Source organism: Anastrepha ludens, chromosome 3 (assembly GCF_028408465.1).
Source record: "Anastrepha ludens isolate Willacy chromosome 3, idAnaLude1.1, whole genome shotgun sequence".
NCBI lineage: Eukaryota > Metazoa > Arthropoda > Insecta > Diptera > Tephritidae > Anastrepha > Anastrepha ludens.
This window is the reverse complement of record NC_071499.1, coordinates 113,688,794-113,716,698: the sequence shown is the minus strand read 5'-3', so window position 1 is coordinate 113,716,698 and position 27,905 is coordinate 113,688,794. Positions and strand designations below refer to the sequence as shown.

General features: G+C 37.4%; 1 protein-coding gene across 1 annotated transcript; it reads right to left on the bottom strand.

The window, feature by feature from the left end:
* Positions 1-1,872: 1,872 nt before the first annotated feature.
* On the bottom strand, positions 1,873-3,095 carry LOC128857676 (putative nuclease HARBI1). The gene is made up of 4 exons (XM_054093422.1): positions 3,082-3,095; positions 2,573-3,011; positions 2,375-2,519; positions 1,873-2,255 (listed from the first exon to the last, which is right to left on the bottom strand). The coding sequence occupies exons 1-4, from the start codon at positions 3,093-3,095 to the stop codon at positions 1,873-1,875; spliced, it is 981 nt and encodes a 326-aa protein (XP_053949397.1).
* Positions 3,096-27,905: the final 24,810 nt, after the last annotated feature.

Genomic DNA, 27,905 nt, shown 5'->3' with positions numbered 1-27,905 from the left:
TAATTTCGGGAACAAGAAAAGTCACCGAAGGCCAAATCTGCCGAATGCGATGGGTGTGGCATCATTAGTGTGTTGTTTTTGGCCAAAAACTCGCGCACAGGCAACGATGTGTGAGCAGGGGCGTTATCGTGATGCAAGAGCCAATTTTTGTTCTTCCACAAATCCGGGCTTTTCTGGCGAATTGCTTTGTGCAAATTGCACTTAACTTGCAGCCAATATTCCTTACTGACCGTCTTACCCTGTGGCAAGAACTCATGATGCACAACGCCCCTGCAATCGAAGAAAACGGTAAGCAAAACTTTTACATTCGACCGAACTTGGCGCGATTTTTTCTGCCTTTGGTTTCCACGTCATAGCCATAAACTCACGATTCGTCACCAGTTATGACCCTCTGGAGAAAATTTGGGTCGTCGCGGACAGAGTCCAACGTTCATTAGCAATGTTCATGCGATGCTCCTTTCGGTCGAAATTGAGCAGTTTTGGTACGATCTTTGCGGCGACCCAAATCATTTAAAAAAATGGAATGGCACAAGTCAATCGATATGTCTAGGTCCTCAGCAACTTCTCTAAAGGTGATGCGACGACTGGCCAATACCATTTTGTTCACTTCATCAATGTTTTCGTCCATTGTTGAAGGGCTCAGGCGTCCGGCACGCTTTTCGTCGTTCACATCTTCTGGCCTTTTGAGAACATTTTGTACCACTGATAAACGTTGCTTTGGTCCAAAGTAGTTTCTCCGTACGACACAGTCAACATTCGGAATGCATCCGCCCACTTAATTTCGCTTTTCACACAAAATTTGATACAGGTTCTTTGATCCATCTTTTGGAATAGGTAAAAATAGAAGACGAGCCGAAACACGTGCAAGCAAAGCAGCTGTCAACAATTAACTGAACATTCAAAATGGCCGAACTCGTCGGCATGAATGAGAGACATGAGTACCAACATAGCGCCACAAAAAAATCGAAATTCGAATATACGTAGCCTGCGAAAATTCAAAATTCGCGATACTTTTTGGACACACCTCTTATGTTGACTAAAAATTCTTTTGTGATTTTTTGAAGGAATTTGGTTTCATTAAATTAATCAGCCCAATCCTAAATAAAATTTCCGAACGAGTTTTTCCCCTTCGTACGTAATCCTACTATCCTAAATAAAAATGTTTTTGTGAAATATCCCACTTTCCGCTTGCCTCCTATCCTAAACATCTTCGAAAAATTTCGAACACGAAAAGTAGGTATTTTAAACATGAAATAATTGCGGAAACTGTTCACATTCCGTTACAAATTTTTCATCTGAAATTCAGAAAACTGCCCAGAAGCAGGATGGATTTATGGACATCAGCGGAGTAAGTACTATAAGAAAACTTAAAAAAATATACCAGTGGTTAATATTAATTTTACAAAAATTTATAAGTAATTAAACATTTTCCTTCATGCAGGCTAGATAAATTATATGAGCTAAAGATGACGTATTTGAAGGCAATTGAGGCTATTAAAAAGGAGAAATTGGAGGAAATCAAAATTGCTAACGCTATCAAAAGAGAAAAGCTGGAAGAAAATAAAAGGCATAATAGCTATGTAATGGAACAAATGAGAAGGAAAGAGATTGAAGACAAATTAGAAAAAAATAAAAGACTGCTTGGAATACAAGAACTGGAAACATGCAAACGCCAAAACAATTAATAAATTTAATAATGAGACATATAAGCTAAGATTTTATGTAACTGAATTACCTGTGTTTTGTTTTTTATTTAATGTCATTTTTTATTTAACTGATTTTTTATTAGAACATAAGCATTTTGCTTATAAATAAACTTACGAAAATTAAATGATCGAACGTAGAAATAGCAAACATTTCTGTTCTTACATTTTAGTTATTGAGGGAATCACGGATATTATTTCTTATTGATCTCGCAACCTCCATATTTTGTGTTGGTATGTTGGAATGGACGTCGTGAATTTCAGGAAGGTTTAACTCGGCTTCGGCATCGGGTGTATGGGGTATATTCGCTCTGAAATGAATGCAGATGTTATGCAAGCAACAAGTAACATTTACAATTTGTGCTGCTTTCTCTGGAGCGTAGTGTAGTTCTCGTCCACCAAGAATGCACCTCCATCGGTTCTTTAAAACACCATTAGTTCTTTCAATTATGTTGCGACATTTTGAATGCATTTCGTTGAACTTAATTTCTGCTTGGTTCGGCGTCCGATAAGGAGCAATAAGCCATGGTTCTAACGAATATCCAGCATCAGCTTAATAAATAATTGGAAATAGCTTTTCTCGGTTAAGATACATTTATAAATATGTGAGTATATAAATTTATAAAATAAAATTTTATAAGTAAACCATTTTTCCAAATGTAAAATTTTACATAACAACCAGAAAGTTCTTTGGTGGTTTGAAAATTGTGTCTCAAAATGTGAACGTAATTCGCTAACGTTCCAAATTAGCGAATCATGACTAGCACCCGGATGAGAAGCGTCGACGTGGCGTATTTTTAATTCATGGTCACATACCTATTATTATAAAGAATCATTAAATGTACTTCAGAAAGGATTTAATAACTTACCAGCATAACATTTAAGCTGTAATAACCCTTTCTGTTGTAGTAGAGGTGACTATTTTCGGACGGCGCAATTATCTTAACGGGCGTTCCATCAACGCAACCGACAACAGGTGGAATTTTATGCTTAATGTAAAAAGCAGTCGCAATTTTACTTTTTTCTTCGGCTGTCACTGGAAGCTGTATCCACCTTGGACATAGATATTGTTCAAATATAAAGAGGATGTCCGCAAGTGCTTTGCGGAAACTGGACTGCGCTAGCCCCACGTCGTGTTCTTTTCCCACACTCGTCTGGTAACCGCCTTCCGCAAAGAATCGCAAACATGCGCTTATCTTTACTACTGGAGAAATAGCAAACTGCTTCCTAGCTGGTTGTGTATGAGTCGTCACCACTTTTAGCAAGTACTCAAACGCTGGTTTATTCAACCTGAAATACTTCTGAAATCTGTTTAAACAATTAAAAAAAGTTGAATATTTAGTTATTTTAAAAAACTTTTCTTCACTCGTTTACTTACAAAGATTGTGGCATCTCCAAGAGGTTCACTAAGTCCCGGAGTTTCCTCCTCGCCACTCGTGGCCCATTTAATTGCTCCCTTTCCTCTTCATTTATTTCACTCACTAACATATTTAATGCTAAGCTATTTAATTTTCAGTTTCCTATTTAAATGCAATTTATATTTCGCAAAAATAAACAATATTCACATTTTAAACGCATTGCAAAATTGACAACAATAAGCAAAACAGCTGATTTCGAAAAACACAAGTGAGAAAAAATCCTACTCGCCAAAAATCCCTTTCCCTAAGGGTTTAAAATTGGAGGAATTTTTCCTAGGGGAATTAAAAATGCGGGAAGGAGAAATTCCGCGAGAATATTTAGGATTGGGCTGAATATAATATCGTCGCTTTGTGTAATTAAACTTCTGAAACTTCATTTATTTACCAAAACTTTGCCGAGCGCAGACATACTTAAATACATTTGCGTATTTCTATACAAAATTGCGTTTAAATTTTATTGAACTCACTTTACGAAGACATTCTGACATCGTGTAATTGCTTGTTCTGCTTGTTTAATATACCTACCCAATCGCCTCCCACCCTCTATTGTTACTTTTAATTGCAACTGCGCAATCTTCATTTTCTGTTCTTGGCTCATAAGCGCAGCAAACGTTATTCGATATGTGCATGCATGTGCAGATGCACACACACACACATATATACATATGTATAAAACATGTGGGCCTCTATAGCTTAACAATTACAATTCCGATTAATGCGCTGCTCAAGCGATGAGGCAAATAATGAGAAAGCAACTGATTGCTGAAATAATTGCTTTGAAGCCGAGTGGCGGTGGTGAAGCTGGTGGCATAAGCGCCGCGGCAGGTGGAAAGCAAGTGCTTACAAACTCACTTCAATAGATATAGTTGTACATACATACATAGAAAAACATAAATAGAGTCTTGCTAAATATTTGCAGGCTCATAGATGCTGCTTAATTTTTATTGACCACTCACTACACTGCCCCATAACCATTTACCCACGCAAAACCCGATTCTTATTTCGATAACACAACTCCATCAGCTCACAGCACATTCTACCGCTAGTCCCGCCACTACAGCAAGTCGCTCACATGTGCCAATTTCTAGTTGACTGACCAACAGCAGAGTCAATTTTATTATACCTACCCACCCCACCTGGCATGTCGTCAATATTCCAATGCTTCAGGCGCTGCCTGCCACCACTATCATTTAATGTTGCTGCATTCTTTTGGTTGTTGTTGCACTATAAAATTTTATGACTTTCTATATTATTACGATACTTATACCCCAGCCGTTCTTGCCTTAACTATACAATTTTTTGTTTTTGCGCTCATTCATGTTCACAGGTAATTTTGCACAGAAGTACTAAAATGTTCACAGACAATTGAATAGTCGTTCACCAACTCAACTTAAGTAGACGTACCCAATTAGGGTGATAGTGGAAGTACCCAGTGGGGTAATGGGTTATAAAAATGTGCCAAACCCACCGTTTATTGAGTTTAGGGGCTAATTTTCTTTGTGTAGCAGCAGTGCGTATGAGCAACTCAAACGTGCTCGAAGTAACTTTGAGGAAATTATATATTGCAATGCTTCGAAATTAGCGATATGCTGAAATGAACAGCGAAGAAGTTAGTTCGATACATGAGCAATCGAAATGTGAGTGATTTTTGAGAAATTCAACACTGTTTTGAGAAAATTGGTATAGCTTACTGTACATCAAAAGCGATGACATTTTTCCGTCTTTTTTATGCACAAAAAAAAAACACAAAAAAAAATAGACTGTTCAGCTGCCCTTCCTCATACTTTCGAAGCATTTAGTACAGCTATAAAATTTATTAAATAATAAATACACTCTCACCAACTGCTGGGATTCCATCACTAGTCCCATTGGAAGAAGATTTTCCTTTTTCATAGAACAAAGATACGCTAGAACTCTTTGAACTTCATAACAAAAGGTTGCAACGATAGCTTATATGATATACGAGTACTTAAGCCATTTAATGCTTGAGTACTTGGGCATTGCCGCCAGTTCTTGCACAAATTGGCTTATTTGTAGGCTTGAGTATAATACGAAGTAAACTGAAATAATTCCGAAAAAACTATAATAATTTTGAAACTTATTTATAACTAGCTTTAACCCGCGGCCCCTCTCGCGTAGGAGTAGTTTTGAGGGATTTAGGATATGTATATAAAAGAATTACAAACAATAATTTCATAGAAAATATGTTTTTATTAATAACCATAATATTACAATACCCGGCATTCGTTGCTATGCCTCGTTGAATAAAATCAAAACAACCAATCAGAAAAATATCAAGCAAAATTATTTTTATTAATTTTCTATCTCAAACCGTTTTTGAACTTTGTATTTGGGTCCTAGTTGAACAGCTTATGCGGAGTGTGAAGTCTAGAGTGTGCTATAAATAGTGGTAAATAGGAAAAACTAAGATCTTTTAGATTAAATTTAAGCAAATATTCGATTATTAGTGACGAATGAGAGTGGTGGCGCGGCCTGGTGGCTGTGGGCAGGGAGCTCCATCATAAAAACATGCCTATAACCTTCATTGGGTGAAAATATGAATGCATACGAATTTTTACGTCGATTGGTGTTGTCGTTTCGTAGTGAAGCGCGGACAACGTACAGACATTCACCTTTATATTGTAGTATAGATTAAAAATCATAGAGTATAAAATATTTTTAAAGTGAAATATCTTCGGTTCCTTTTAAAATTACTAAGAGGTTTTTAATTATTCTTGAAAATTTTGGAGTACGGAGTTTTTATAGTGAAATAACTGCGGTTCTTTTTAAAATTTTTTATAATTTTTCTATTGCTTAGGATTAAAAATATTCCAAAAAAAATTTTTGGGAAAAAATTAAAAAAAAAAAAAATGTTTATTTAATCAAATATTTGATTTTTTATTCAATCAGATAAAAAAAAAATTCGAGGAAAGAATTTAGTAAAAAAAAATTGGATAAAATTTAATAAAAAAAGCACTTTTGTCGAAGAAAAAATATAATTAAAAAAAAAACAATTTTCTCAAAGAAAAAATTTTATAAAAGAAAAAATTCGAGGAAAAAACTTACATGCTAGCGATTCGCTAAAACACTATTTTGTACTGATTTTTACTGAATATAACTTAAAAAGTTATGAAAATTCAATGTATACCTGAGCAGAGTTCTGGCTGTTATAAAAACATAGGCGAAATATTTGAAATGGGGTGTTTTCAAAAATTACAAAAAAAAAGTTTAAAAAAAAATTGTATAAAATTTAAATAAAAAAAAACACTTTTGTCGAAGAAAAATTATAATTAAAAAAGAACAATTTTCTCGAAGAAAAAATTTTATAAAAAAAAAAATTTCGAGGAAAAACCTTACATGCTAGCGATTCGCTAAAACACTATTTTGCACCGATTTTTATTGAATATAACTCGAAAAGTTGTGAAAATTCATTGCATACCTGAGCAGAGTTTTGGCTGTTATAAAAAAATAGCCGAAATATTTGAAATGGGGCGTTTTCAAAAATTACAAAAAAAAAGTTTAAAAGAACTTTTGAAATACTTTTTCCAAAAAATATTTGCTTTTCTACAGATTTTATTTTTTCCAAATTTGTGAAACAATTTTTTTTTAAGGGGGATTCCCATTCCTCGGCTTAAAAAAATCGATTTTTTTTTTTGACCGATTCTTGTTTATTATACTTTCAAAGAACTCTGTGCAAAATTTCATGGCAAAATTCGTTAAATTGACGAAGTTATACGTGATCAATGAACTCGGCGCGCTCCATAATACTAAGAAAGCGCACGAGCAATAGCGGCGGTCTTTATTCTGAGAATTACTTCTGTTCTTATGCAGTTATGAGATTTTCGGGGTTAGCAAATGGTACAAAAGCATTTTTTTTAGGAGGAAGAGGGAGTACTATATGATCCTGGAATAGCTGATTAAAACGAAAATGCTGTGAGTCTTAAATATATACCTTTTTTCACATAAATATTTGAATGCGTTTTTCTGGAAACAGCAATTTTCTATACGGCCGCCATGATATCTCGAGAACTATTCGGTCGATTGCTCTCAAGTTTGACCCGAATCTCGAAATAATATCTGTCTCTATCATAAATTACGGAAAATAAGACACATGCATTGCTTTTTGTTTAAAAATAAAAATCCGAGGAAAAATTGTGCGAAAAAAACAAACTTTGTCTTTCAACCATCGCAGTTATATTAATTTTCGAAAAAAAAAATTTTCTATAGCTCATAGTAAAACTATATTCATAAGGAGTAAAATGCCATTTGAATTTTTGCTTTCAGACAACCTGGAGCTGAGTTATAGTGGCGGCCGGCGACCAGGAATTTTCATAGAAATTTCACCTCGTGCGTTGTCAAAGCCACAATTTTCCAGAAAATCGACCAAAAATTCAAGTTGATTTTATATAATGCATATTAAAATTGGCTGTAAATTTTCCAAAAGATTCAACTGATAGTTTTTCCAATAAAAATTCGTAAAAAAACCATATTTTTTGGCGTTTGAAATGGGAATCCCCCCTTAATGACAAAAAAAAAAATTTAAATCTATTTTACCTTAAAAAAAAATCACGCAAAAGAGATTGGACTTCTGGAGGCAATCTCTCAAGGGACATGGTAGCGTTTTAATACAGTTAACACCGTATTTCTCTGAACTTCGTACAGATCTCTCTATCCGCAAAGTCGAGTTTGAGGGTCGTGTCGGGGCAATCTTTCCAAGTAGGCAGGATTGAAACTGCGCCGAGGCTGGTACCTTTGTCGTAACTGACGGCTTCGAGGCACATTAGTTTTATTTCCTTAAAATTGTCGAATACTGCTAGTGTTTTTCAGGCAGAAGTTTTTGCCATCCTGCAGTCATGCAAAATGGTTAGAGAACGTGGGAGCGAGGCAGATATTAAATTTTTTTTCGATAGTTAAGCCACGATCAAACCTCTGACGATGCCATTGTGCAGATCCCAACTGGTCAACTCTTGTAAAGAAGAGATCAAAACTGTTGAGTATGCAAATAACATTTCTCTGATATGGAATCCAGGATATACGAACATAGAGGTCAACGGCATCCGCCTGACTTTTGATAAAGGGAATTGCACAATTGATTTCTCAGAAAAGAGCAGAAGAGATGGAGCTCTATTTCTTCGTGTGCTATTAAGACAATCCTTTGGCTCCAGTACGGTAGAGGCAGGACGCAAAAAGTGCTGGAGACTCCACGCCATTCAATTTCCAAACTCGTAGCTATGTTTACGATCCGATTCATTGGACGATCGGCACACACGCGGAAAAGCTGGGTTTACTATTTCACCCCATTGCAGAAGCTGTGGAGACCGCAAGAGGCTGTTGAGCACTTTCTCTGTAGGTATGTCCGTTTGGTAGCTAGACTGTGGAGGTCACTGGGTGCTCTTTTCTTCGACAGCCTGGTGCAGTGCTCCAACCCAAGTCCTATCAATATTTTCTGTGTCCCTCTCAATAGCTCTGTTTGTCTGTAAATATTTGCCTATTGCAGCTCTCTAAACGGCGCTTTAGTGCTACTGGGGGAGGACAAGAGTGGTACTTCAACAATTTCACCTACCAATGAGCTCCTCTTTGACTCAGAAGAGTAATTTATAAGCAGGAATGGTATTACCTTTAGTTCATATAAGGCTTTTAGAGCAGCCTGGAGAATCGAATTGATATGCACACTGGACCCATTTGATCTTCCTTGAAAGAATTCGCGTTCACAGATTTACATTACGCAAACCTCTGCTCGAGATATGACTGGATTAGTGCCTTAAGCAGGATTTTCTTCCAACTTGGCTCTGATTACTCTTGCAACAATGCTACCATCTTCTAGCATACATTTATACGTTTCCCAAAGTTAGAGTTCTTTGCCTATTGAATAGTATTGTCGCTCATCGCAGTGGTGTCTCTTAGAATTTATGAACTCTCTAACTAAAGGCTAATCTTAGCAGTTAGTATACTTGATATGGGATCATTGTGAATAGCTTTCAGAATATGATCCTGAAAAACTGCAATATTATTAATGCATATATTAAGACTCCCAAATAGATCTTCTTTCTAATTGAAATAGTGAGCGATGAATGCCTATAATGACGCCAAGAGCATCAGTTGAACAGGTGCGCATAGCGTCTCTGATTGCGACACAAACCAAATGGCGGAGTGTATTTAAAATAGCACCAGCGCCTATTTGTTTAGTCCTTAGCTTCCCGGCCAGAGTCGATTTTATTATTATGTTCAATGACCAATGATATACTTATATGATACTTTACAACTCCACTCGCTTTACCAAGCTTGAGGAATATCAGATCGCGGCCAAATGTCTCCAGAGCCAAGTTATATCACTCAGCATATGTGTGTGTGCGTGGATGTGTGCAAATCAACCGCTATAATACTTATAATACTGAGCAAAGGCTGAGTAAAGTACCGCACTGGATATATGACACCATCAAAGGCTTTTATTGACGATGCCAAATATTTTCACGTTCCTCATACTTTCCATTTGATATACGCCCACGCTTTTATCGCTTGCTAACAAGCGCAATAACATTTATAGATGCACATTAACATCGCAGCAGCGGCAACATACGCAACAAGTAACGCCACAATTTATGGTTGAATGCAATGGCAGCCTTCCATATGTCTATATATAAATATATTTACACGCGTGCATACATTCATACATATGAAGAGTTCTATAAAGCGTAAACAAATCTACATAGTAGCTATACTACAACAAGAAAGCGCAATGAACGCAAATTTTCCAATAAAAATTAAAATGGCGCATCATAAATTTCACCAAGTGTCATTAATTTTTTTTGCCTGTGCCACACACATTCGCTTGTGCACACGAGTACCGTGCAGGGAAGCGCGCCCACAATCGTGAACTGGTGTGGCTTTGGTGGATTTGGAAACGTTACTGGCTTGTGTGTTTCTGCTTTTCTGTATTAGCAGCGGATGACTTCTACAGCTGATGCATTTTGGTAAGGCCTCTGAACTGTTAATCCACAAATGGAGATTCGAATCTAAGTTCTCTCTGAACTCCGAATGGTAGTCACTCACCAACCCATCCGGCTAGGGCGGCCGCAAGACCGCATGCAGATACTTATGCTGCGAAAATAATTGTAAATTCTTAAAATTTATTTTCAAAAATATGGCACAATTCGCGGTAGAACCACATTTCATCCGGAGAGATTTGCCGCCTTGGACAGTTTATAGAAATCACTGTCCACCTCGGCTTAGTGCGATTGGACAACTTTATGTGACAGCCCGCGAAAGACGATAAGATATCAACATTTTGGCCAGTTTTTCATTTGTTTTTTGTTTAGTTTTCTTTAAATTTTCAAAGCTTTTGCCGAAGTACGAGTATGCACGCTGGGTTGCTTCATAAACTGAAAACCTGTCTATCTAATGACCTTTTTCTTATGCTTAAGAGTTACATCCAAGACACGAAATTTTATGTTAACTACAATGACGCAAGTTCTGGCATCCAACCGATTAACACGGACATTATCCAAGTCAGTGTCTTAGGACCAACTTTGTATCTCTCATACACGACTGATCTACCAGTACGGCAGTGAGACAACAGCAAGATTGCAACCTTTGCGGATGACACAGTCCTACTGGTTTCTCATAAAAATACAAAACTCGCAAAACAAAATTTACAAAACGAGTTAAATGTGTCATTAGGTAGGTAGGTAATGCTGACACTTAGACCTCTAGTATCCATCGTGTGTTACCAGTGATATGTATTTGGAGTCGATAATATTATTTTACGTACTTCTTAATGCACGTCTATCCGTTTTTTAACGAACTCTTCAGCCTTTCGTAAGCAAAATCTTTCAATGATGAAGCATTTGTCGAGTCCTACAAAGTGCAGTGCAGTGGCAAAGTAAGTATTCCAAAGTATACTTAGCATTCGCTTCGTTGTTATTCGCATCGCTCTGGACTAATCGCATTCCGACTGCGCGATGTGGGGTGAGACAGTATCGCCTCAGTACTCCAACTATTATTTTACAGTCTTTTCTAAAGAGTTATAAAATAAAGTTCGTAATTTCGTACTCCAAGTTCCTACTATAATTTTGCCAGTCTTGTACGAGATTGAGTGTTCCCATATCGACTGCGCTTCCAAAGCTGGTTGGTCATTCGGTTGCGTTTTCAAAAAGCCGAGTGATGGGTATATGTCTGTCGTGCTGAGCCTCGGCAAGCGAATACCTGCCTTAGCGAGCGCATTAGCTCTCTCATTTCTTCTATTCCTTTGTAGCCTGGTTTCCAGTAAATAGTAGCCTGCCGATTTCCGCAGGATTCATTCAGTTTGGATCTGCATCGCTGATCATATGTGACAGTAAACTGGTTCAAAATAGGGAACATAGAAATTAGTGCCGATCAAACAATGCATTCCGATTGAGTCCAAATTAAACTGGCCGGAGCGTTTAAAGGAAAAACGAAATGAAGTTAAAAATCGTTTTAAGAAATTGTACTGGCTGCTTGGCCCTCAGTCCGAATTATCATTGCAAAATAAAGTACTTATTTATCGAACGACAATTGCATCGATCTGCAAATATGGCATTGAGGTTTGGCGCACTGCAGCAAAAAGTAATCTAAGTATACTACAACGAGACCAGTCTAGAATACTTACGGCCATGACTGATGCACCTTTGGTGTATACCTAACGCAGATATAATAGGACTATGAATAAGTTCGTGCGGTTTTTTTTCGAAATTTGAAACTTTATTGACGTAAAATGGTTACAAATTTAATATTCAAAATATTGTCCATCGCTTACTACTACTTTTTCCCATCTTTCTGGCAATTCACGGATTCCCTTTGTGAAAAATTCGGTCGGTTTTGCCGCAATCCACGAATCGATCCATTTTTTGACTTTATCGTAATTACGGAAGTGCTGGTCAGCCAGGCCATGTTGCATCGATCGGAAGAGATAGTAATCGGATGGCGCAAGGTCTGGACTATACGGCGGGTGGGGTAGGACATCCCATTTGAGCGTTTCTAAGTATGTTTTGACCACTTGTGCAACATGTGGCCGAGCATTGTCATGTTGCAAAATAACTTTGTCGTGTCTATCGGCGTATTGCGGCCGTTTTTCTCGCAGTGCTCGGCTCAAACGCATCAATTGTCGTCGGTAGACATCCCCCGTAATCGTTTCATTCGGTTTCAGTAGCTCATAATACACAACACCCAGCTGGTCCCACCAGATACACAGCATAACCTTCAGGCCATGAAGATTCTGCGCCGACGTCGATGTTGAAGCATGGCCAGGGTATCCATACGTTGCCCGACGTTTTGGATTGTCGTAATGGACCCACTTTTCATCGCCAGTCACAATTCGATGCAAAAAACCCTTTCTTTTGTGCCGTTGAAGCAGTTGTTCGCATGCCATAAAACGGCGTTCAACGTCTCTTGGCTTCAATTCATACGGCACCCAATGGCCTACCTTTCGGATCATTCCCATGGCTTTTAAACGTTTGGAAATGGTTGATTGATCAACTCCCAAAGTTTTTGCAACCTCTTCTTGCGTTTGAGCCGGATCTTGATCGAGCAATTCCTCCAATTCGGTATCCATGAACTTTGGCGGCGCACCCTCGCGTTCTTCGTCTTCCAAGCCAAAATCACCACTTTTAAAGCGTGCAAACCACTTCTGGCACGTTCGCTCAGATAGAGCATGCTCACCATAAACTTCCACCAAGATACGATGACTTTCGGCTGCTTTTTTCTTCATATTAAAATAATGAAGAAGAATTCCCCGCAAAAACACATTATTTGGCACGAAATTCGACATTTTCAAGTGTGGTAAAAATATTGTTGTTTACGCTTCAAATAAAAAACTTATACTGACGTTTGTGCCTTACGACAGTAGCTCTCCAATGAATGTTTGGAAATGTGGATCGATGGAATAATAATCAAGTTACGCCATCTGTTGTAAAACCGTAACGAACTTATTCATAGTCCTATTACATTGCGACCTTGATATCGATGCTATTGACGAGACAATACAAATCGCTAGTAGAAGACGTAATTTTTTGTTTATTGTTATTTACGAGGCGTAAAAGCCAACGAAAGCCTTATCCAGTGTGGGACTTTAAGGCCACGCACAACACCTTAAGTCCGACGGCCACAAACGACACCTTAAGCCATCGAAAGCCTTATCCAGTGTGGGGCTTTAAAGCCACACACAACACCTCAAGTGCGATGGTTCATTCCATAGGGATATCGATTTGGTAATTACGTCTGAAGGCCATCGTCAGCAATAAGCTCAATTGTCACCTACATTCGTCTGAGGTTCGTTTTGCTGCATTTTATCAATACGCCAGTTTTTCTTGCTGCTGCGTTCATCTATCATCCTTCCTTCACCTCCAATCTTTGCGACGAAGCTCCACGATAGTTCGTGTTGCAAAAGCTTGCACTGCTCTTCACTTTTTGACTGACCTCTGACTCAAGCATTTGTGGGACGAGATTATTGGGCGTTAGAAACACAACAATTTTGTTTGCTAGGTCGTCGCGAACCTGCTCCAACCAAAAAGCCACATATTCGGCAGTTTCCTCTTCGTTCAAGTATTCTGGGCGATAAGAACTATCAGTTAATTCTAGGCGAAGAAGATATTTTTGAAAGCATTTGTGTCCACTTAAAAGCTGCGTCAGGAAAAAAGCGGCTTTCCCGTGTTTTCGACAGACTTACTTATTAATCTGTGGGCTCAACCCATGCATGCACAGGCATTTTGGAGATGGGCCCCATTTGGATTGCCATTCAGCTATTGAGGTGGAACGTTCTGCTTGTTTGAGTTTCTCTGCCGTCTTGCGACCTTGCAAGCAGTAGAACCTCTTCTGTTCATTTGCCCGGGCATTTCGATTTTAAGAATGCCATCGTAGATAGCGGTTGGTGCAAGAACAGATTCTTGCGGAACAGCACCTGATACGCAGCATCTCTTTGGGCCCTTTGGACATATTGCAGTAATCTCTGGCTTAAGTAGCTGCATATGATTCTAATGAGGTACTTTGGTACCGAGGAGCTGCTGAGTGTATTCAAATATGCAATGCACAATCATGATAAACGTTCTATATTTTCATCCTCAATAAATTAATTTAAATTTCAATTCTTTTGGCGCTGACTTTACATGGCCGTATGGCATCTTAATCAACCATCTTAAGGGGAGAGAAGTATGCATTTTCTAAATATAAAACTCCGAAAATTTGAAAAAAAGCTTGGATAAGGCACAAGATTATCAATTAATAAAACTAATTTCTCTACTCCGATTGATGTTAGATGAATCTCCAAGGACATGTGATGATCACCGCAAGGGACTTCGGAAAAAACGGGCTCCACATAAACAGCGGTAACTCTTACAACTATTAATTTGTTTTTTTTTTTGCAAGGATACTAAAGTCAAGTCGAAATATGATGCATTAATGCTATGTTTTTATTTTTGTAAAATAAAGCAACCGACTAGCGAAAAAAAATTATTTAGAAGAAGCAAATGCTGTAGACCGCCAGAAAACGAAAAATTGTCAAAAACCAGAGCGATTTTTGGCACACTTGAAACTTGCACTTTGTTATATTGAAATTTAATGAGCTATAAATCTGCATACCCGAATTTTACTTTTAACTTCTTTTTACAAAATTTCACAGTTTGATGAAAATTTTTTTTAATTTGCCCAAAGTTTGAAGCTTGGATTTATATGATTTTTGTAGCGGAATGAAAAATATTATTAATTAATTATTACAAAATAATTATTAGAATTAAGTAAGAAGCAAATAAATTATGAAAACTTATCAATAAGTCCCGGTGGTGAAGTTATTTAACGCCTGGTACTCCCACTTGCTCACAAGCAAACTGGTTCCATTTTTGCCAAAGTAGTTCCAGCGCAGAACTAAGAAGAATTTTTCTCCAACAGCTAGCTAACTTTTTTTTATTTATATTCTATTTCTATATGCAGAGGATATTTATGTACATGTATCACACACACACACACACACACACTTCGACTGGCGCCCCACCCACACTGCGCTTGTCATAGGTTAATGGATGTGTTGAAAGTATCAGCGGATGCTCACATGAAATTTTAGCGCACTTACCGCCCTCAGCCGCTTTGCACCTTACACACTCCAGGCACTTCGTTTTTCATATCTTAACTACTGTTTTTTCTTTCTTTTGTTTTTGCTTCTTTTACTTAGCTATTGCTTTTATATTAAGGGTTTTGTTATTGCTGTTGTTGCGTATTTTTATGGCATAGCTTTTTCCTGCTTCGAAATTATTTCACGCTTCCTATGATTTACTACAATACTTTTTATTTATTTTCATTTCTTTTTTTCTTTCTTTATCTCTACCTCAGCGTCTGTGGGCGACAATCGGTAGAAGTGCCACTCGCAGTTCCATCTTTGCTTCAGTGCCTGGGACTCGATATTTTTTCTGCGTTTTTCATATTTACTCGTACTTGGATATGTGAATGCGAGAGTGTCTGGTATTGCACTCATAATTTTTCCATGTTTAACCATTTATAATAAAGCAATTTGTAATAAAACATATTTTTGGCATTAATGTCAAAATGTTTGGTTATTTGTTGAGCAGCGTATAAAAGTTTCATTGGTGTGGTAGAAGTTTGAAAATATATTTCGATAACAGCTCTGGTGAGATCAGTTAGTGGATATTTAGATTATTCGGCATTCACATATGAGCAGCCTTGGAAAAAAGTATTAGGCAACCCCTTAATTACTGAATTCTTCGTTTTAAAAAGTGAAGAAAGATCATCACTTTTACTCTTTATAAATAAGTATTATTCATTATTATTAATTGGGTGTTTGGCCGAGCTCCTCCTCCTGTGCGTGTGCGTCTTGATGTTCTTGATGTGTAAGACGTCTCGCTAGGAATATAGTCACTCAACTGCCAGGGCCTAGAAAAGAAGCAAAAAACTTGAAGGAAATAGGCGAGGTTTGGAGATTATTTTTTACTGAAGTTGTTATAAATCGTATTTTAAAGTATACTAATGAACATATTGATCTCATAAAACCTAATTTTTCAAGAGAAAGCGACTGTACCTATACAGACAACATAGAAACCGAAGACTTTTTAGGCCTTTTAATCTTTGCTAGAGTTAGGAGAAATAGTCGCTTGAATGCTAAAGATTTATTCAAAACAGATGGTTCCTCTCCGGAGATATTTCGATTAACTATGAGCTGGAATCGATTTTATTTATTAATGCGTTGTCTAAGATTTGACAATAAAGCCACGCGAGCTGAAAGAACTGCCGTAGATAAACCAGCTCCAATAAGGGAATTATTTGAAGAAGTTGTAGCCGCGTTTCAAAAATACTACAGTGTTTCCAAGTTTGTTACTATAGATGAAAAATTGGAGGCTTTTAGAGGTCGTTGTGGCTTCAGGCAGTACATCTCCTCAAAACCAAAAAAATATGGCATAAAAATTTACGCCTTAACAGATGCCAAAATGTGTGAAACGTATAATGTTGCTCGAGGTACGAATAGATGGCCCATGGTTATTTTCTATAGCCTTATGAATGTTGCGGGTATAAATTCATACATAATATAAGTACAAAATAATCCTAGTAAGAAAATTAACCGCAGAGCTTTTCTTGAATCTTTGTCGTACGATCTTATTAACTCGCAACTTCGACGTCGAGCTCTAAACAGTTCCTTGCATAAAACCATCAAACTTCGGCTCTCTGAATTATGTAAAATAGATGGTCCCGAGACTTCTGGAACATCGTTTAATAAAAGTGGTCGTTGTGGATACTGTTCCTCAAAGAAAACCCGAAAAACGCGTTACAACTGTGCTACATGCCGACAGTATTTTTGTTTGGAACATGCTATTATGGTGTGTCCTGAGTGTTTCCGTAAGGATAATGAATAAGATAGTTTGACGTTCTTTTGCAAATAAATATTTTTTAAGCTAGAAAAGGCATTTTTTTTTTTTGAAGCGGTAAAAGCGTAAGTTTTCTTTTAAGGCAGATTTTTACATGAATTGCGATATGCCATGATTTTTTATTTCAAGACTAAAAACTAATATATATTATTATAATTTAAAATTTATGTATTGTCCAAGAAGTGTTTGTAAGTTATTATAACTTATTTTTATTTATGTGAATAAAAAATATGTTATTGTTTTGTTTTTGTAGTACTTAAGAAAAAAATATCAATTTTGATGGCTGTTTTGTTAATCACTTAAAATCAATAAAATAAGTGAATACAAATTTAATGCATATTTTTATTTTTTTATTACATCTACGGGATTGAAAAATAATAATTTGTTTTTAGTTTTGTTTGAAAAAACTAATATTTTATGTAGTTTGAACTTTCGGTCTGTGAGACCGTGCGCGGGTATATGTGTTACAAAAATTAACGCGGGTATAGGAAGGTTAATTTTGGTGTTTCAACGAGATCCGAACCAACGTTCTCTCTGTGAATTCCGAATGTTAATCACACACCAACCCATACAGCTACGGCGGCCATTACAGTCATATAGTTAAAGATCATCACTTTTACTCTTTATACATCAGTACAAATAAAAGAAATTAGTGGTAAAAACATTTATATTTACTAGGACTACCCTTTGCTTTGATGGCAACAGTAACCTTCTGCTCAATTAGTACCGCCGAAATTACGTGTTAACGGAGGCAAAGGTTCAGTTTCTAATTTAAGTACTTTTGACTGTCTATGAGACCTTTCGAGATCTTCAGCAGTCATACAGCCCCAGCTCAAAATTGTACAAAAGTTTGCATAGAGCAGAGAAGATCATGTGAGGATTCATAGCGAGTGAACCATATTTTTTATAGAAATAAGAAAAATTTAATTTTTTACAAAAGAAGAAATCTTTCTTTCTCCCGTTACCTTTTGCAGAAACATACTAGATGACAGCTAATGAATATTCAGCAACTTTAGGTTTGGAAACATTGTTCTCTTTTCACTCTGTTCATTCCTCACTGAGCCCTTGCTTGTCGACTAGTTCGTTGTTCAGATGCAGCACGCTGTACGAAAGGCATTTCGTTGGTGGATTACTTGCCAACTGGTTAAATAATAAATTCTGAATATTATTGCAATCTTTTAGACCTGATGAAAAAAGTTCAGCTCAAGGAAAAGTTCACGAAAAAGACCCAGTTTGCAAAAGAAATAAATTCGTTTTCATCAGGCCAATGCACCATCCCACAAGAACATTTTGTGAATGACTAAAATCCATGAATTAAAGTTCAAATTGTTGGAGCATTCATCGTATTCACCATATTTGGCCCCTAACGACTTTCATTTGTTTCGAGACCTAAACAAATGCATGCGTGAAAATCATCTTTCTTCAAATCATGATTTCATAACCGCTGTGGAAGCGTATTTTGCAGGCCTTCCAGATGCTCACTTTAGGGATGGAATTAGTAAAATAGAATCTCATTGAAACAATTGTATTGATGCTCAGAGAGACTTTACTGAAAAATAAAGTGCATTTCAAATTATAAAATTGTGTTTTTCTTATCGAACCGTAAAACTTATTGAACAACCTAGTACACTGCAATGATCAGGTAAGCGAAAATGAAATTGGAAGCAAATAAATTGCCAAATCTTGACAACAAGCGATAATCACCAATAGTCCAACTTCGGATGCGGTACTAGGTTCCGATATCCTCAACATTGTCACAGAAGCCAAGATAACTTGGGCTGTAAAAACTTCCAACCATACAAAACCCCGGGACCAGATGGGATAACCCCTGCGCAACTGCAACACACAATGAAATGGCCGATAACCGTATTCAGAGGAGCACTACTATTGCATTACGTCACCCTAAGTCAGGGTAGTTTTATACCAAAGGATGGTAGAAACTCGCATACGAAACCTAAAGACTGCATACCTATTAGCCTTTCCTCTTTTCTATTAAAGACGTTAGAGCGGTTAATATACACCTTTATAAGAGAAATCTTGACACCGTCGCTACTCGCGAGATCACAACATGCATACTCTAAAGGTAAATCCACAGGAGAGCACTAAATTCACTATTTACGGAGATAGTGAAATATAGATAATAAAGTGTATTCTCTGGTAGCCTTCCTAGCCTTACAACCACCTAATATTAACTGGAAGACAGTAAAAGAATGTATCAGAATTATCACTGTACTTTACAGTAAACCTGCTCTGGGGCGACATTGCAGGTAAATGCAAAGCAGATGAACTAGGGATATTAGGTACCATGTTACCGATCCAACCAGACAAAGTGAACATACCTATCTGTACCTTTAGCAACTTGTAAGATGCTTATAGACGAACACATTATTAGAGCTGCCAACGGGTTATGGACTCAGTCCCTGACTTGTGCAAGAAGTAGAATGACGTGGCCAGCATGGAATATGGGCCGCACACACCGATTGTTGAAACTGAATAGGAAGGACATGACAAATCTTCTTGGTGTTCTAACAGGGCATTGTCTGATTGGCAGGCATACCAGTAGATTGGAAGCACCCTGTAACGACTATTGCAGAAGCTGTAACGACATTGAAGAAGAAGAACTATAGAACAGTTTCTAGGGAGGTGCATGACTCTGGACATAAGAAGATTCAGTATTTTAGGAACAATAACCTTGAATAACTTGGCAGAAGTAGCCAATTTAAAAATGGCAAGCCTTATTAGATATATTAAAGCCACAGGTTGGTTCAATGAGGACAAGATAGGGTGAGGAGAGGGGACAGCCCTGGTGGTCTTACAATGCACCTACATCAGGTCTAGGTGTGTCAATTGATAACTTCTGTGCCTACCTACCTATCTGCCTGTCAACAAGTGTCTGTGTTGGGGTTATTCGCATATGCAAAATGGCACAAAATTAATCATCCTTAATTGTTGTGAAAAATTTCGAGTTGAAATATTTGTTTAGCCATTTACTAATCCTTTTCTCTTACATATTATATCATTTGTTCCCAAAACTACCAATGAGTACAGTAAAAAACGTTAGAGGAGCCACTAAAAATAATTACTAATTGTGGCAAGTGGTAAGGAGAAGTGTAAAGATTTGTATGCTATATGCAACAACAAGTGTTGAGCTTGGAAACTTGGCTAAAAATAATTACAAATGTGAGTAAGTATGTACCTATGCATGTGTGTATGTGTATGCACCACTCACTGCGCAAGTGAGGCGATAAGTATATTTTTAATATGTTGTTATTCTTATACTCACTAGCGCCTTCTGTTGTTGCAACATTTTATAATAATTAAAATTGCAACACTAAATGTGTGACACTAACAAAAACAAGCGCGTTCAACACCTCTTTTTAGGTAGCTGCTAAGTGTTCGAATGCAAACGAGAATCAGTGAAGCAGCCAAAGTAGGTGAGGGCGAATACCATCCAAACATACATACACACAATGCAAGCAATGGGCGCGCAAACACCTACACACACACTTAACTGCATGCATACAACTGCATATGCAACAATCTGAGAGAAAAGTGTGCTGCCGTCATACTGCTGGATTCATTTGTTATTGTTATTTTTATTATTATCACTGTTTCATTGTAGCAACATTGGAATATCGCCTAAATGTATGCAATATACCAATGAAAACTCGCTAACAATCACACAGGCGCACGAAATGAAGGATGAGTAGCAAAGCAGTGCTGAAAATAAATGGAAAGAAGTTAAGATGAGCTGAAAGAAATATGCAGAAAAGCGAAATAAAAGTGAGAAAAAAAGCCAAACAATTGAAATAAATAATAAAAACAAATCTTTAACAGATCTGCATGGCTGCTTCAGTAGCAACTCACATATAGCAGAGAGGATGGGGGGCTGTCATAACAAAGACGTCAAAAGGTGAGCTGTGAAAAATATCTTTACATGTACCCATTCCCACAAACACACATACACGCGCCCATGCACGTAGGTACATACATATGTGTGTTCATATGCATATTCACAAGTGTGCAGATTCTTTCGCTTTGCACTCGTGTTGCAAGCAATTTGTGTTAATGAGCGTTTTTGTTACAAGCTTACTCTTGCCAGCGCGCGGGTGTGTGTGTGTGTGTGAAGTAGGCAATATTTGCATACTCAATTGCATTGTAAATTCTTTTGCATATTGTTTTTTTCTTCTTTTTTTTGGTTTTGTCTTCTTTTACATTTCTTATTTTTATTATTTTCTCTACTTCATCCCAGCATTCGTACTGTAGTTGCATATATATGGGCGTATAGGCATGAGTTTGTATGAAAAATCATAAATCGGCGCGCTTAGTAGCCGTTGAGAAATTGTAGATTTATGAGCGCTTTTAGGACGAGCAGTTGAGTAAAAGTTTCGAGGTACTGCAGAGAGCTTCTGACATCTTTTAGTAGAAGTCTTCAGTGTACATATTTATTTATTTATTGAAAAGATCCTCATTACTACTATTAAAAACGCTGATCAGCTCAATTGTGCAAAACTTCGTTTGTGGCTCGATTTGTATCAATAGGAATATGTTGCAAATGTTTGAAAGTGTTGGTTGTCTTGCCTTGCGCCAGGTCTACACCATAAAGCGCATGTGATAGAACCTTTCCAGCGAAGCATTAGAAACTGCTGCTGGCGTATCGTTAAAAATGTGTGTGGGCAGCTGTGTGCTTAATGGAACACAACATTCTTCCTATTCGTTAATTTTGACCGCTTCAAGTCGATCGCCTGCTTTAATCTGGTCAGTAGACAGTAGTGATCGCAGAGGCCCGAATCGCATGTTTGACTCGTTAGGTACACCTCAACAAACTGTCAACAAAACTTTCTTGGTTGTTAGTATGGGTTTGGGCCATCTTTTGGAACGCTTCACTGCGACCTGACCAGTACTTTTTCGGCTGCTATTTCCATAGCTGGTATTGCGAAGCAACTCGAAACAGCTCCGTCTAATGAACGGCGCAGATATAGTCAAGTTCATTAAATCACACTCAATAAGATTGCTAGGACACATCATAAGAATGGAAAGCACTCGCGTCCAAAAAAATATTATAGACAAAATGTGGATAGACTATGTCGAAGATGATCTGAAAATAATATAAGGTGAAGTCCAAAAGAAAACAAGACTGAGCTAAAATAGAAACGGCAGGAACTTTGGTCTGATAACTTCCAGTTTATTTATTCAAAATCGTCCCCACTGATCGCGATAGACTGTAAGCTTTTCGAAAAGAGTTTCAGGTCATTGACCGGAATGTCCTTCATAATGTCGGTACAATCCTTTTGGATGGCCTCTATGGAAGCAAAACGTTTTCCTTTCATGGTCAAATGCAATTTTCCGATTAGATAAGAGTCGCAGGGAGCCATATCAGGCAAATACGGTGACTAATTGATGGTTAATATACGATTTCTGGTAAAAAATCAGTCACAAGAGTGGATCGATGAGATGGTGCGTTATCGTGCAATAAGCGCCAGCTTCCTCCTGCGCGGTATTCAGTGCGAATTCGACGAATGCGATGCAACAAACGCTTCAAAATGTCAAGATAGAAAAATGCATTGACGGTTTGGCCCATTGGCATCAACTGTTTGTGGGCAATTCCCTTGGAACCGTCAAAAAACATAGGAAGATCGACTTGATTTTTGACTTCTACAAAAGCGATTTTTTGGTTGGTGGCTTATCTGGGGCCTTCCATTCGGCACCTTGGCAATTTTTAATCGTTTGTTATCTGCTTTTAAAATTATTTTGATTTCGTTGCGTTTCAGCAAGTAATTGCAGGTGTCAGTTTGGTTCAAAAGATTTTTTTGTGTAAATACGCGCCATTTCTTCAGACCAGATTTCTACAAATGGTTTCAACACTTTTCTGTATAATCTTCCGATTTTTGCTATTTTGGGTTACCTGCCTACCAAAAAATATTAGATATGGTCAGTAAAACAATTACAAAATTGCCAAACCTTGAAGTAAACTCTCATTTCAATACACCAGGAAAATGTTTCCACAATATATTTTTAAAAAGTGAATAACTCAAGAAACTGATTGAAAGACTTACGCAAACTTTTGTATTGCCTTCCTTGGTAGTCTAAACGTCTTCTAACTACCTTTCGAAGAAGCAAATAAGGCTTTGCATGTCGCAGATACGTTAAATTCTTTATAGGTCTTCTGTTGCGCATTTTCTTTAATTTTCCTGAGGAATGCTTTATTTGTGCAAGAATTATATTTTGCTGAGAATTTTTTGAAAATTTTTGTAAATTTTTTTTTATTATAAATTTTGGAAAACCTGCTCCTTCAATTTTGGAACAAAAACCCCCCTCAATTTTTTCAAAAATAACAAAAACAAAATCCCCAAAAATTAAATTTCTTTCCAGAAATTCTTTTGAGAATGTGTTTTTTTTTAACAATTTTTTTTTGTAACTTTTCTTTTTACAATTTTTGGAAAACCACCTACCCCAATTTTTGTATATTTTTTCTTATTTTCAGACAATAACAAAATCCCCAAAAATAAAATTTCTTTCCAGAAATTTTTTGTAGAATATGTATTTTTTCTTAAAGCATTTTTTTCTTGTAAATTTTTTTTTTTAATTTTGGCAAACCAGCTCTCCAATTTTTATAAATTTTTTTCTAATTTTGGAAAATACAACCTCCCTAAATTTTTTTCAAAGTAACAATAACAAAATCCCCAAAAAGAAAGTTTCCTTCCAAAAATTTTTTTTAGAAGTGTATTTTTCTTAAACCAATTTTTTTTTTTTTGTTAAATTTTTTTTTTGTACTAATTTTGGAAATGCAACCCTCTGAATTTCTTCAAAGATAACAATAACAAAATCCCCAAAAATATAGTCTCTTTCCTGAAATTTTTTTTAGAAACTGTATTTTTTCTTAAAACAATTTTTTCGTTTTTTGAAAATATTAAAAAATAACCGAAGAAATTTCTCTCTAAAGACTTTTCCAAATACAAATAATTTTTGTAAAAGCTTTCTTCGTTATTTTGAAAACATTTTATTTGATAACTAAATCCTAAACCTAAAACCTAAGTTTTTCTTTAAAATTAGATGGCAGCCCCTTTCAAAAATATTATTAGTTTTGGTTATACCTATTTACGTTTACATTGATGTGTGCGTATGTGTGTATACTAGGGCGGGTCGATTTAAAAATCGCTCATTGCCCTATGAAAATCGTATTCTAGGGATCAAAATAAGAAATTTTGCCGAAGGAACCATACCTCTAAAACGAATTCTGATGTCCCCCAATTTGGGTCGAACGAAAAATCCCACTTTGACCCATTTAGAGTGCTCCAATCGAGTCCAAATGTATGACCGACCCCCACTAACTTTGGACGGCCGATTCACCCATGCCAGTGTCACACCCCCTGGAACTCCCCTGGGGGGTTCCCCTATACAATCATTTCAAAATATCACCATTTTTGGCCTTTACATGAGAAAAGAAACTGAAAAGTTCGACCCAAATTGGGGGACATAAGAATTCGTTTTAGAGATATGGTTCCTTCGGCAAAGTTTCTTATTTTGATCCCTAGAATATGATTTTCAAGTGCAATGGGTGATTTTTTTGCCTCCCCACAAATCGACCCGGCCTAGTGTATACAGTGAAATCTCTCCTATCAGATACGTTTATTAACCGGACGCCTGCCTTGAGCCGACATGTTTTTCCATACCAAATCTTATGTATCGGAAGAAGTCACCCTCTTTTGATTGGACAAACAAAATCTGACTGACGGTGAGTATCCGTTTCTTATTTCTCAAATATAGATGCAGGAATCAGAAAGTCTCGGAGGCTCCACGCTATTCAATTTCCGAACTCGGGTTTGGCAGCTAGACGATTAAGGTCACAGGGTACTCCTTTCTTCAACAGCTTGGGGCAGTGCACTAACCTAAATCCCATAAGTTTTCTCCAATATATCAACAGCTCTGGCTGGCTGTAGATATCTGCCTGCTGTCAGGGTGGAACGTAGAGCCAAAGAACTGAGGGACTATTGTCCTCCTCGGGGGATTGTTGTATTGTCGCGATAAGGAGGCTTAGTAAATGCAATGATTCTAAAAGCGATTCCGGCATTAGCATAGCTACTGGCAGAGCCTCCCAATCCGAGAAGGTCGACGGTGAGAACCGAAACTAAAAATAATTCTCCTATAAACATATGACCACAGGTTGGAGGTGGCTTCTGCGTGCGCCTGACTGCATCACGCTACTCGCGATTTAAAAGTGTTGCTAGGGTATGTCCATATGATTGGCAATTGCAGCTTGAAATGAAGCTTCGAAGAAAACTGATTACAGAATCCAAAGTCAAAGGTGCCAAAAGCTGTTTTTTTTTTTAGAGAAAAGAATTTGACAGTGTTTGGCGAATTTCATAATTCGATTCGTGGTTTACTGAGCAAGACCTACAGCAGAAAAAATCTTCACTTTTCATGTATTTTAGCACCTGCTCACGCCGCGTTATTATTCCTCTTGGGTGTGTGATCTCTTCAATACTCACGTATGACACTCTTGATCTATGTATGCGTTTTCGTAATTGCAGCTTGTTTATTTGAATGCAAGTAAATATAGAGAAAAAATCAGGGTACAGTTAACATAGGCATGACAAAAAGTCAGGTGGACACACACTCAAGTGCTTTAACAGCGAAGAGTGTGTGTTCGTGTGTTCGTATGTGTGCGCTATTCCTCACGTTGTTATTACTGTTACACTTGCTACGAAATATGGATGATTGTTGCAAGCTTAGCTTTATGCATATTTATAAATACACGCACATGCACACACATGCACATGCACGATGTGATTCGCAACACTGCCTACATTGTAATTGTTGTTGCAGTTGCAAGGAAAATTTTTGAAATATTCTTTCCGTATGCAAGTCAAACTACAACCAACGCTTCTCAGCTCATCTCCAGCTATACAACTTTTTCCAACTCAATGCATCGCTCAGCCTCCCTCTGCTGGATTTTGAATTGCCACAGTGTCGTTATATTTAAGTGTAAATTTGTAGTGTTGATTATTGTAATAATCATTATGATGTTGATGCGAAAAAATTATTTGCTTTTTTCTCTGTTTTTATTATCTCTTTTTATTATTCTTGGCGTTTGATGTGCTTGTGGGTGTGCGCTTTTAAAATAAGACAACCACTTAAAATGCGCCAAAGAAAATTCAGTCCACTAAACAAACCCAACCAGTCAGTTAGTCAGTCAGTCGAACCGCCTACTACTGAAAAGCAGCAACAACAGCAGGCGCAGCAGCAGCAGTTGCCTTTGTATCCACTTTCAACACTTGCATACACTTCATCAGAATGAGATGTGCTTATGTAAGTATTTTTATGCATGCATTATTATTTTTTGCATATGTATGCATGTATGTGTGCGTACATATTAAGTTGCCTTATACATATGCATGTGTGTGGGTGTGTGTGTATAGCTGCGGATGCATAAGTGGCGCACCCACTTAACATATTCTAATTATTCATGCTTATTTTGTATTGTTACTGCATTTTTATAAGGCGAAATAAAAAAAAAATCAGGCATACGTATAAATATCGCATAAGTAATTGAAACCGAGTGGGTGTTAGAAAGCAGAAATGTATGCTGAAGCGCGTTTTTCGTAATAAAAATGGCTGCTACGGAGCTGTCTTAGGACATTGCGAGAATTTGAATATGTCGGCTTCAAGGCAAAACATTCCAGCAATAGCTGCTTTCTTAAAAAACGAATAGATTGTGAATTCATTACATGGAGGATGAAAGTACTAGGCCATAGGAAGTTGGTGCAAGATAGCTACTCTCTGACAGTCAAGCAGCTATTAAGGCCTTAGACTCCAACTACATTTCATCCAAACTAGTCTTACAGTGTAGAGAGGAGCTGGAACTGCTCAGCCATTGGCTTGAAATTACTCTGATATGGGTTCCCGGTCATAGGAACATACGGGGCAATGAGATAGCGGATGAGCTAGCAAGAAAAGGTTCGACACTAGACATAGCAGAGGCGGTGGCAGTCTCCACCCCACTGAACACATTAAAAGCATCCATTGCTTCACACTATCATGCTTTAGCCGAAAGAAGATGGAAGCAAATATCTACATGTATTACAACAGAAAACACATGGCCGTCATATAAAATCCAAAGGACGAATGACCTGCTAGGATGTTCTCGGCCAAACATTTCACGCATCACTGCAAGCCTTACAGGTCATTGGATAGTAGGGGATCATGCAGCTAGACTCAATCTACCCTTCAATGCTATCTGTAGAAGCTGTCAAGCGGAAGGGGCGAAGGAAAGTCTTTTCCACCATTTATGTGAATGTCCGGGACTAGCCAGGGCACCACTCCGATCCTTCGGTAAGCCTTTCCTACAGCAGATTAAGGAGATCTCAGACATCGAGACAAAGGATTTGCTGCTATACTTGGCCCTCACTAAATGGACTGACTTGGAAACAAAACAAAAAAATAAAAAAAAAAATACATCATCACACGAGATAGTGGTAGTAAAACGGTGCTGGTCACTAATTATGAGTATTTCAGTGGAAATGTTCAACCACCTCAACAACAACAACTAGGCCATATACAGGCTCCAGCACTCGAAGTGTAACCAATTAAAAAGGCCATAAGTTTAGTTTGGAAAATTATTTTTATTCAATTCAAAGTAAAAATTTTGTGAAAATAATGCAAAATTCAGAATCAATTTACTTTGCTCGATATGACAACCTTTTGCCTTGACTATGGCCTTGAGACGGTACAGCAACGAATCCCCCGCTGCCCGAAAGTGACTTGCAGGTATTTTGGCCCACTCGCAGACAATAGCTTTTTTCTGCACCTCGAGACTGGTGAATCTTTTAGTTCGAACCCTACTCTCCAAAACGACCCAAAGAAAATGATCCATCGGATACGCGTCTAGTGAATTTGAAAGCCATTGT

What these genes read in the sequence shown, in the direction of transcription:
- LOC128857676 (XM_054093422.1), bottom strand. An exon ending in ACAGCTTAAATGTTATGCTG is followed by an intron (nt 2,520 to 2,572) that starts GTAAGTTATTAA and finishes TTATAATAATAG; the next exon opens with GTATGTGACCATGAATTAAA. An exon ending in AAGAACTTTCTGGTTGTTAT is followed by an intron (nt 2,256 to 2,374) that starts GTAAAATTTTAC and finishes TTATTTATTAAG; the next exon opens with CTGATGCTGGATATTCGTTA.